At 38.6% G+C, this 12,727-nt stretch overlaps 1 protein-coding gene across 2 annotated transcripts in view; it reads right to left on the bottom strand.

The window, feature by feature from the left end:
* Positions 1 to 289: 289 nt before the first annotated feature.
* LOC136246993 (spectrin beta chain, non-erythrocytic 1-like) overlaps positions 290 to 12,727 on the bottom strand; it is a 177,405-nt gene continuing 164,967 nt past the window's right edge. The window contains exons 55-59 of one of the 2 annotated variants that reach the window (XM_066038589.1): positions 3,995 to 4,045; positions 2,912 to 2,977; positions 2,610 to 2,728; positions 2,353 to 2,446; positions 290 to 424 (exon numbers count right to left, since the gene is read on the bottom strand). In XM_066038589.1, the coding sequence (XP_065894661.1) occupies positions 305 to 424; positions 2,353 to 2,446; positions 2,610 to 2,728; positions 2,912 to 2,977; positions 3,995 to 4,045 (450 nt within the window). In that variant the 3' untranslated portion in view covers positions 290 to 304. Of the gene's footprint in view, positions 425 to 2,352; positions 2,447 to 2,609; positions 2,729 to 2,911; positions 2,978 to 3,994; positions 4,046 to 12,569; positions 12,710 to 12,727 lie in introns of those variants that run through there. The other variant, XM_066038591.1, reaches the window with a different exon arrangement.

Consider the following 12,727-nt stretch of genomic DNA (forward strand, 5'->3'; position numbering starts at 1 on the left):
TTCAATCAGTGACATTGTTTAAGCATACAAAACCCGAAACTTTCTCCCTTGAAATTATGAGCAGAGGCAATTCACGAAAATTTTATGCTCGAAAAATTAAGTTATGAGTTAGCATCACATGTTACATTCAAAATCAACATAACCCATGTTTGTGTGTTTGTACACACACACACACACACACACACACACAAACACACACACTGTAACTTATTCAGTCAATATTACTTCTCACTACAACAAACACTACTACTCACTTATTCTTCAACTCATCCACACTCTTCTGGATGTCAGTAGCAGCATAGTGTCAATTGTCTATCAATTGTTGAGCAGTGTCAGTGATACCATCAATCTTTCCTCCCAGCAGTGCCAGTGATGACTGAAGTGTCTGATATTTCTTATTAACAATGCGGTAATCCTTGAGCTCCTGTAATGAAATGTTTGTAGCGTAACCATTACAGTAAAATGCTTTTCTCATAAAATGAGAAGTCCTTGAAGCAGTGAAAAACTAATTAATGTTAAATGTCAGAGGTCAACTCTAAAATATACAGTTAAAGTCTTTGAGCAGGCTGTAGGACCAGGTGTCCTACAGACCTTCAGCACTTGTGCTGTAAAGCATTAATAAACAAAAATACACAAATGAGGTTTTAAGTTGAAGTCAAGAATTAAAACAACATGATAACACAACAAACATACAGTATAAAGTGGTGGTACAAAAAACACACAAAAAAATATTGGTAATATACAGTGGAATCAGTCTAAGCCGGTCACCTTCGGGCCAGACCTTAGGTGACTGCTTTAGGCAGGTGGATTAGTTTATAAACTTATAGCTTGAAAGTTGGTCTTTTTAGAGAGGTGGCCTTCTGGCTTCTATACAGGGGGTCGCTAAGGTAGGTTTTACTATGCCACATTAGCATAGACGTTCCAAAGCGTCAATCGGCATATATGTGACCGGATCTGCGAAAACCTGACACAACCGTGTATTTTTCAAATTCCTGTTTATTAAATATTTATCATCTACTTATATAGCCAAGTCTACCCTATAGCAAAATTTCAGCCTCATATGCCAATAGCATTAAGAGTTACTGCCCTACAAACTAGCAACAACAGAAAAATCAATTTTTAAAGCAAGTAGCTATAGGGAAAATAAATTACATGCGCCTACAAAAATGGTTGTAACCTATCGATGAATCAAGGTACGTAGCTACAATTTTCACCTACAAAGGCGGAATTCATGAAGAAAAATCAATCGTGTACGATCGCTTTGACGTGACAAACAAATGCTCATAACTTCCGTATCCTTGGGTCTACCACAATGAAACAAAGATTTTCCAACTCCTCTTGCGCAGGCAAATAAGATGATATCCAGGGTTTTATTGTTACTCCCATCCCTCACTAAGAAAGAGGCCTTCAAAAAATTAACAGAATTTTTAAATAATATGCAAGTATTTCACCCAATGTATTCAATGCTTTATACAGTAACACACCATATATGAGTCGCAGAACAGCATTCCAAGGTCAATTAAGGAAGCCATGTGACGTTTTAGGTTTTTTGATTTACGCTACCGTGTTGCAAGAAGTAATGAAGCTTCTGTACTGTAAATTCGGCTTGCGCGATTGTGTCTGGTTTCCGCAGATCCGGTCACATATTGTCTGGGAAATATCATGCGTGGGAAAACAGGTTTTGACACTTTGACTCATTACATTGAGCAACACAGAGCTTTACATTTTGTGCTTTAGTTTATAGGTCTAGTTAGGCTCAGAGCAGCAGTAACTACATATGTATGTTTAGACTAGTTGATTGCTAATGAACTACATTCCATGACAAATGATAACTAAAATAATCTTAAAATTTCTCCTACTGCAGTTTCCTCGCTGAGATCTGACATGGTACCATCAAGTACTTTTACTTCTGGCAAATATGCCTACAGATCACAAGTTGAAATATACAGTAAGAAAATTGTCATATGCACACATGCAGCTTTCACTGACGAAATAATTCTTGCACTGCTCCAACAAATCCATACGTTGCTGCCAGGCATCTAACACAGCTGTCCAGTCTGTTCCAACTTGTCCAGCAGTTGTTCAGCTTGTTCCTATTGGAGGTCTCCACTACTACCTGAGATGAGGCTAGTTCCATGAGCCTTCAGCGCTTCATATGATGATTGCTGAGTTAATATTTCAACCTTAAATGCACAACGGCTATTTTATAACAAAAAAGTGCAGGTAGATGTTTAGGTGTGGATTAAGCTCTACAAGACAGTTATCCAGTAGCTGCGTGATTTTAATAATGCATATTGATACATTGATATTTACATGTTCCAATGACACATATAAATCACCAATAGCACACACATTTAATTCGTTGTGTTCTTTTATAGCCTTTTCTGCTTCAGATATGCTCTCAGTGAGGTCTTGCAATGACGCCTTCTTGAGTATCTCATCCAACCTATAGTCAAATAACATCAGGCAACTGTACTTTCATTAACACAGATAAAGATTACTGGAACAAGGAGATACAGTGCATGCATGACCAACAGCTTACATAAATATTATTATTATTACAAATGTGACACATCACTTTGGATAGAAAACACTAATAATGTACATACCAAGAGATGAAGTCATTCAATTGTTCCAGTAATTGTTTCAGATTACCAGATTGACAAACTTGTTCCAGTAATCGTTTCAGATTACCAGATCGACCAACTTGTTGTTTGACCCAGGCCAACTAATGTTACAGAGAAACAATACATGTGCATGTTAGCTAAGTTAAGGCATCAAATATACAAAACAAAATGTATTCACAAGTATCCACCTTAGTGTATATACATGTATGCTTGTATGTAAACACAGCACTTAACATGATAATGTAATAGTAAATGTGTAACTTTGTATAACAGAATAAACCTACATTCTCTTTCAGATCTTCACAAGCTGAAAGTAGTTCATGATGCTTCTCAGTAAACACAGTTGCTTCCTGTTGTAATTAAGTAACAACTAACACACAATAATGATTTAAACTGTGTTCATTATACATAGCTGTCAAGTATACAAACAACTGAACATGCATTCTGATGTGAAAGGTTTGTCTTTGCTGGCATTACAATCTCATTACTAATTTCTATCATTTCAACATACAAACACACACACAGAGCTCAAACTAAGCAAGGTCTGACTGTCTGAAGTGAATACACAGTGATCGAACTGTGTGAAAACAAAGCACTTGAGAATTCTTATGCTTATAGCACAAAATGTGATTTGCTATAAATCTACAGTAATGCCACTTGACAACACAACAATTGTGACCGGATTTCACATAACAAGGCTTCCACACACACAAAATCAAACTTACGATTTTACCAGAAATGGATTGCTGATCTAATACAATATCATATGTCACACTGTACTTCCCTCAGCACTGACAAGTCTGGTTTCTGTAGCAGCTTCCTTCTGACCCTGTCAAAGCCACGAGTGTGAGATTGGCACCATTAAATGGCCATGGCTTTGTGATAATGGTGTGTAGTAAGCTGGGACTTCACAGAGAGCTCGCCAATAGTGTTCTCAGTCAATTTAGAGTAATTTGAGGGCCATGGAGGGCCATGGACAGCCCAAACTTGGCCTCTGGATTCCAATCATCTTCTTACTTCATTTTATACCTGTATACTAAGACCACCGTCCACCCCCACCCTCCCACCCTATTACTACCACCTGTGTATATTATTACCCTCTAGAAAAAAGCTGCTCAAAACAGGGCAAATTTTGGGTATCAGAAATGTATACACCCACTCAGTGATAGCTAGTGAACAGATGAACAATTGGTGCAAATTTTGTTTGCACAGCTGTAGGCACTGGGAAGTTTTTACACAATGATTCCTTAAAATCGCCATATCTCCTAACAAAGCTTTGTGCGTCGAAGCCTTGTTTTGTCAAATTCAGTCACAATTATAGATATTGAGCTACAATACCTACACATGTATAGCATGTACGTACATACCTCAGGATGTTGCTCTGTCAGCACCTTTACTTCTGATTCAAAATCATTTACCTGTAGAATATAAATCACAATTCAATCATTATGTAAATAGACAGATTCCACTCTTTATTCAAAATGACTGTTGTATTAAAGTATTTCACAAGTGAATCATACAGTACGATAGTAATTGTATAGTAGGGACCACAAAGGAGTAGGTATGGCCCATGGAATAATATCACCCACAAAACAGCCTCAGTTGTCCCTGACGACGATGAGGCAGTATTGGTTAGGTGATGCACCTATCAATGTATTGCCCCAACACCCCCCCTCGGGCACATGTGGGGCTATGGTGGGGATTTGACACAGCCGAATGTCAAATGCCCCATAGTACGGCAAACTTATCATGTCAAATCCCCACTGTTGGCCCCAGTTGCAACATGGGATTTACTCAGGATTTGACATAGCATAGAAAGTTACAACAACAAAAATGCTTGGGCACTTAATGAATAATCGTCAAATTCCCCATAGTGGCGCAGCAGTTTCATGTCAATTCCCCCTGTAAAGCTCCACTTACTCCCGAGGGGGGGGGGGGGGGGGGTGGGGCAACACATTGATAGGTGCATAAAACTAAGCCCCAAAAAGTTTTCAGATCTACCCCAAATGCTTTCAACAAGTTTCTAGGGAATTTTAAAAATAATTTATTTAACGGAATTTTCTACTGATAGTGATGTCCTACAAAAAACCGACACTTCTCAATTAGCACATATGACACACCCCATATAAAGCACTACTAACATGCAACATCTACTGAAAATTTCAGATAAATACTGCATTCTATAGTGAAGTTACAATGTCATAAAAAATTAGACCAATTTTACATAGGAAAAATGGCACCAAAGGGAAAATTAGCCAGTGATTTCTACATTTTTAATAAAACTATACTGACTCAAATTGTTCGTATAAGCAACTAAAACCATTCTTAACAAATGTACAGGTAAGAAGTTGGACATAGTGCTTTCAACCATGTATCAAACTTACAACAGGGAAAATTTCTGTTTCTGAAACATTTGCTTAAAGGGGAACTGCAGTCATTTTTAAAAAAATTAATTTTATTTTATTAATTGAATTTTTATGAAAAGTTATGTCTGTATTCCAATTTTTATAGCTGCACTACATTCCACTGTGGAGATACAGCGATGGAAAGTTGCGCATGCCTCAAGCCATGTTAATTTGTGGTTTACGTCACTGGATCTAAGTGCGGGTATTGTTGTATTGATAATGGCTGAGAGCAGTTTGAATACCGAGATTATACCTTATCAGTTCGAACCCATGGATGTTTCAGGCTACAGTGATAATGAAGACGACAGCAGCAGCGAGTCAGAAACTGATATAAGAGAGTAAGCAAGTTTCACAGAGCGCTTGGGAACAATGGATTGGTGCGAGTGTGCAAAATGTTCGCCCATGCCCAGTGGCATTGAATGCCAGTGTTGTCGAGAGATGGAAGGAATAGACAAACGACTGACAGAACACGGGGGAGGTCTTCAGTGCATAATGGATCACGAGCAATTTAAAGTGGTCTGCCTCAACAAAGATATTTTGTACACTGCACTGGTAACAATGAAGTCAGTACGCGGTGATTCTTTGCGCCTTCCACTGGCTAACAGGCACAGACAATTAATAAACGCTGATTTGTAATCATTTATGGCGTATACTATAGTGTTTTAGGTCATACAGGGTAGCTGCCTACCGACAGTTCATCTACTGGACATACCATAGACTCGGCAGAGGAATTCGTAAAGTTATCCCATCTTGTGTTGTGTTAGCCATACGCAAGGAATTTCCTGAACTAAGTAATATTTACACTGGTTTTAAATTAGCAGATTTATAATGTTGCATGTAGTATAAAAAATTATGAAGAGATAAATATTATTACTGAGATGTTTGTTCATGTAATGGCTGTTTGGGGAATCTAGATGTGTGCTTAGCTATAATTTCATCTTTAGGCAGTCGTTCTGTTGTGGCAATGTTCTGTGGTAATGCAAGTGTTTTGTCATAGTCCTGTGTGTCCTGCTGTTTTCCGTGGGTCCGTAGTTTAAGTATGTCATTCATCATGTGTGTGAGGTGTGTGTAGTCCTTGTTCTGTAGTATCGGCTTGGCTACCCAGGCGTTCCGTCCCTTAGGAAACACTACTTTGAATCTTAGTTTACTTGCACATGTTAAGAAACATCACACACATACAGTATAGTTAATAATAACTGATTGTGTGGTTGCTTGCTTACGTTGGGTGTTGTAATTGTGGTCAAGAATAGCAAGTTCCATACGAGCTCGCATTCCATCATACCAAAAATGCTGCCGCTTGGGACAGTATTTTAGGAGTAAGGAATGGAAGACCTCCAACGAGCCGGTATGATGGAAGCCGGTTAATTTTTTAATGTCCCGCAGCAGTGTATCCTGTAGTACTACCTTGCATAAAGCATTGTGTGCAACACTTCCGGGTCGCAGCCATTTCTTACTGCCCTCCTCTTCTGGAGACAGTGTTGGATGCACACATTTTGGGAACAATGCATTAGGGTCATTGTCCCACTAGTGGACATTGGATATATGGTGTACAATAGATTTCCATTTGTCCACGAGCAACTGTGCATCACCATTACATGTTTGCACAGACCACTACAGGTGGTTAGGAATTGACTGGATCCATGGGAGGAGTTGACCACAATGCTTTGTCTTGGCCTTCTTACGTAACTTCTTTGTGACACTTTTAGCCAAGTGCCACACATCATATTGATGGTCTATATGGGGGTAGTCAGTTCTCATCAGGGACGCTACACCAGTGTGTCTGTCTGTAGCTATAGTAGAGATATCGACGTGTTGTACCATCAACTTATCAAGGCACCGTCGCAATCCTTCTTTCTCCATAGCTACTGAACTAGTAGTGTCAGTACACTGCAATAAACTGTAGTCTAGGATTAGGTCTGTGGCAGAGTCCATGAGGGTATACGCACAATATTTAGCACTATAACCAGGACTGTCACAACAACCATCACCAGACAGGTGTAGCTGGCCCCCCCTTAAATATTCAACTACAGCTTCCCATTGTCTTACATAAGTGGTGTGCACAACAGGATACACATACTCACTCTGTATGTCATAATAACGCCTTTCACCAAACATAACTAAATTTAGCACATCTGCCAAGTTAGCAAAGCTGGTGAAGGTCTGACCACTGAGGAGTATAGCTGCAGCCAGCAGCAGGTTACCAGCTGGCATATGTCTTACTACTGGTTGAGATTGCCAGAATGGTACATGTCCATCAGGACATATACCACTGACTTCCAGTAATGTTCCCGATGTGGATGTCTTCAACTTGACCATTTCCAGACCACAACTACGACACCTCTTAAATAACATCATCAGCTGTGATTCAAATACAATGAACTTGCGGTCTCCTGTTATATCACTATCTGTGCCATCCTCAGTGTGGTCCGGGTGGTATGATTCATCTTGGTCTTGTGGACTAAAAACAGAAATATAATTATCAGTACCAGATATAACAACATCTCACATGTCCTCATCCCCTTCACTAAAAGTATAGCTAGCAACACCTGGTATGGGTGATGAAGACTGCATCGGTGAGAGCACAGGTGATGACGTAGGGAAAAATAAGTCTGCCTGTGAGCCAACATCATTCTGTAGCAATGGCTCTGGGTAAATGTTGACAAAAGTAGCCTTGCTCCTAGACAAAACTGGTCTATCTGTTAGTATGATGGACTAATATTTTTTTATTATTATAGCCTTGTGGCTCACCACGCTGCAATTCCTGTTTATCAGGTATTGTAACAGCTGGCTACTGGACTCACTGCTGGACCCCAGCGAATCGCCGATCAGCGAGTCATGTTGTGACTTGGCTGCTCTAGCTTCGCTCAGTTTCCTACGCTTCACTGGTTTTGTGAAGGAAAAGATAGTAGGAACAGCAGTAGCCTTTAGCTTCGGTTTAGCAGGCCCGTGACCCTCGAACACAGACTTCACATAGTCGTCTGCTGTAAAATGGTGGTTGCAAACACGAGCGTTTTCGTCTTCTAGTGGTGGGTTAACCACTTTCAGGTTTTGTAGCCACTATCACAACACGCGTAAGTGCGGGGACCAGCAATCACAAAATCTTACCTGTTTTGCTAACTCTGGGTTCTTCTTCAGTGGTACACGATGAAAGCTTGTCCCAGGTGGGGCACTATCTATGTCGTTGTCACAGTCTAAAGCGATACAGTACACCGGCATCCTGCTCGAAATGTTAAGACACTATTGAAACCTATGGGGAATTATTTGCATTCCGATCCAGTGACGTATAAGCCACTAAAAGCATGGCTGCCAAAAAGGGGTATGTCACGCTAACTTTTGATTTTAATAACTAGCCAACCGCTGTACATTGTGGCTTGAAACTTTGTTATCAAGATTAGGACTATATTACTGAATGATTTATATGATTAAAAGTAGTTTATATTTTCACTGCAGTTCCCCTTTAATTCTAGGGAAATACCTTCAGTAATCCCATTTAGACCAACAATTTCCATTAAAATCTATTGTATCATTTCAGTATACAGCCCTATCATATCACACAGCTGTCCAATGCCAATATTCCATCCATTCAATGACACTACAAAGCACATAAATTGGATTGCAGAGCTAGTATGCACATTGCTCAGCTCAACTACGTTACAGATATATTTAAAACACTCGACTGAAGCACGTACATTAGAAAAATATAGCGTTATATTGCATACAAGCAGTAAAATAGGTAATAAACGTCTGCTATACTAACCATACCTTGCATTTGTGGCTTGTACGCTTGTCAGATTTGAAATCAGCACTATTGAAAACCTACAAAACCATGAAAACCCCTCAAATCCAGCTGTATTTAGAAGCACAAGCATCCAGGAACGAAATTTCGCTTAGTGATAACTTGTTGAAAGTAAGTATTGGTTGTTAAAGAAGACTATACAGCCCTGTACTAAAAATACGAGGTTGGATATCACCACTACTGACTGAGTTATTAACTGACTGACTGATTCCTTCAGACACGCATAACTCGATAACGGCTAAGGCTATGCAGGAGCAGATTTATGGGGGTGGGGGGGGGGGGGGGGGGGGGGCTAAGGGAGCTGTATCCCCCTTTCCTTTCTAAGTTAGTACTTGGCCAATAAAACCCTAAATCTTCTATATGTATCAAAAGCAGACTTATTTCAGGAATTATGCATCACTACCAACACAAATAATGTCTATGTAACAATACCTATTGTTCAACTCTATCCCAGGAGAGTTTAGCTTCCTTTTCATCAAGAGTTCTTCAAGAAAAGGTTTAGATTGTGGGTTGCAACTTTAGTTACAAAAGTTTTAATTGTGGGTTTTGTTTTATTCAGGTAATAAGCAGTGTTTTCCACTATGGCTATCAGAGGTGATTAGTGTGGTTTTTATATTTGAATGGATTTATTATGATTCAAAAAATGTTAGTTGTTTTAATTGGTCAGAGTTGTCAGTTTTAGTAGTTATAATATGTGGCTACCAACTCTCTTGCAAGTTTATAAAGTAGCTATTGCACTCTTGTCTATGAATGTAAAATCCGTATCAGTTACCTTCTGATATGACCCCATGCTGTGGCCTGTGGGTTATGGTGCTGGACTGCTGGTATTTGTAGCTAGCTATAGATCAGTCTTTGTAACCTGGCAGATCTAGAAATAAGTTGACTATCACAACAGAAAATTCAGAAACCCGGGCTAGGGATGCGCCGATTTTGTGGCAATTTTTTTGGAAAAATACGTTGGTAAAAGCAAAGAGCAAAATGCTGGAAAATAGGTGGAAAATTGGAAAAATGGGCACCAAGGAATGGCAGCTTAGCACATTTTGTATGAAAAAGATCGAGATACTCTAATAGAACAGTCACGCATGGTATTAGCATAATTAGGATAACATGAGCTCATAGGAAATGGTGACAAAAGATCGAGATACTCTAATAGAACAGTCACTATGTACAAAATATTCTAATAGAGCAGTCACACATGCTTGCAAGCTTGAGATACTGCAATTAATTTTTACTGATGCTCAGCAAAATAGAAAAAACCCGAGCAAAATATTGAGCAAAATAGGTGAAAAATAAAAGAATTGCTGGAAAGAAAAATAGGTGGAAAAAAAAGCAAAATAGGCTCATCCCTAGAAACCCCATAAATGCAGATATAGTTGCAATTTGCTAAGAATTTCCAGTGGACTAGCTAATAGCTACTAGTACTCTTCACTGCATTCTGCTTTTCAGTACTCTTTATTGATGCTAAGACTAACACAAAGTGTTACTAGGCTAAGGAGCGTGCATGCTAATAATTGTGACATTCAAGATCGCTACTACTTAACGATACATGTTTCTGCCTCTGTTTAGCTATACATGTTTCTTCCACACATTATCCCACAAAGGCTTCCCATGTTATCTGGCTTCGTTTGATCATGGGGGTATTTGTGTGGGGGACTGACTTGTGTAGTTGACTCATAGTCACCCAATGTTGATGAATCCCAGATGGTCTTTATATTAGAAGATGGTAGTCTAGTGTTCCATAAAGAGAATCTGCCTTGAATCTGTTGATGTTGAGGCTGGGGTAAGCATTTTCCAAAATTATTCCAATTTCATGACTTGTGAAACAACCCACCCCCAACCTTCCAGTGGGATCCAACATCATTTTTATCTGCAGTAAGAAAGACAGTTGAGGCTGTTGAAGAGGAGCTGATGCATTATGGTATATACTAGCTATATCTAAATGCTTGGTAGCTACAAATGATTGAAATGAAAAGATTATCATGTATGCATAATAAGTTGATAACTACTCAATGCATATTGCAATCAGTCTTGATTTAATGGAAAACTAAAAGTGTTTTAATAAACTGAAATTCCATTGTTTTTGAGGATGAAATGAATTGAGTAAAACTCCATCATATGTGACTGGCAGTAACAAAGGAATGGAAATTTCAATCTTCTACAATGAATACTTGTGGTGAAAGACTTTTGGAACAGTAAGAATTTCAATTTTTACAGCAACAATACTGCACTGGCATTTAATTAATCAATCATTACTCACGATTGAAACACGCTACAAAGATGGGACTTGGTTTAATTTGTTCGTCATGAACTATTAAATTCCTATATTTCTCCATTTGCATAAAGAAGAAGGCCATTTCAACAGCATAATGATGATGGTAAAATATATTTCTACAGCATAGTAGACAAGCACTAATAACTCACCACTCTATACAAACAGGCAAATCTGTTGGTGTAAAGGTTTTATTAGTTACAAGTTTGCTTCATCGCATACTGAAGCAAGCAATTATAACGTGTGTAAATTTTTAAGTGGCACACATATTTTTACGCAGTTTATTTTAATATATCTTATAGCCAAATCGGTTTTAGTGGAAATGGCAGGGTTTTTTTTTCAGCCAGTCACGTATTACATTACTTCTGGTGCATCCCGATGTGATACACGGCTCATTTTGACAAGGAGGGCTGCTCAATCCAATTGCCATAAAATCTAACTGACAATGTCACAAATGTCTTGCAGAAACTTTTACATTCCTGTATACATCTAGCATTATAAAAGCAATAGTAGGGTTGGCAATGAAAAAATTGACCCCTTTGGATTAACATGTAACCTAGGGGATAGAGTCTACCAATGGTTTAGTTTTAAATGGTGAGTTCGATAGAGACGGAATGCCTTCTGTTTGGGATATAGCTGTGTAGTAAATTTTGACTCATGTTCATAAAATTGGCAGGAACATCTAGAATGTTGTCCAATCCTTTTTTTGGGTTATTGGGTGAGATGCTCTACGAAATATACTTGTATAAAAGATGATTTGCTGTACCTCAATTTTTGCTAAAATGGCACTTGACAGGTCTGCAAGGAAAATTCAACCCCTTGAAACTCACGTAATAAAAAGGTTGGTTTACTAGCTCCCAGTCACCTTTATGGACCTTATTTAGTGGAGCTTTACAGTGTTTATGTGCCAACACAAGCTGATGCTCTCACTTTTGCTATGATTTAGACTCTTGCACTATCCATTTACCCAAGAATACGCATTCGTTTTTGATAGTACAATGGCCACCATGTAATGTACCATTCATGGAAACATCGAAGCATGTCAAACAGCATCTCTGATGTTGCTACCCATTTTTATTCAAAAATCTGAAAAATTGCAGAAACTTAAAATGTGCGCTACAGAAACAGCAAGGAGAATCATCGTACTATTACTCTGCGGTTTTGATGTAGACTTGGGTAGGATTGCTCACATAGAGTTGGAAGAGAAACTATAGAGGTTGATTTTTTCATTGCCAACCCTACATACGTTGTGGCTATATATGTATATGATTTAACTATAGTACCACTCAAACACAATGTTGCACTTTCTTGAGTCATGAATAGACTACAGCAATTTGCGAGTAAAGCTGTACTCATGTCTTGCAGAATCACGAGTAGAGTTTACTTGTGAGAGCTCTAATTGTAACTGTACATACAGTAATGCCACATGCAAGTTTAATTTATTCTGAACAAATAGTATGATTATCACATATCCTAACTTCACTATCAGCCTGAAACAGATACTCAACACCATTCTCTAAACTCATTCTGAACACATATTTCTTCTTCTGATAATCTTCTGCTTCTCACAAGTTGCCATTTTCAGGTACAAAATATTAGTGGCCGGTTTACCCTATCATGAAAAACGACA

Source organism: Dysidea avara, chromosome 2, assembly GCF_963678975.1.
Source record: "Dysidea avara chromosome 2, odDysAvar1.4, whole genome shotgun sequence".
NCBI lineage: Eukaryota > Metazoa > Porifera > Demospongiae > Dictyoceratida > Dysideidae > Dysidea > Dysidea avara.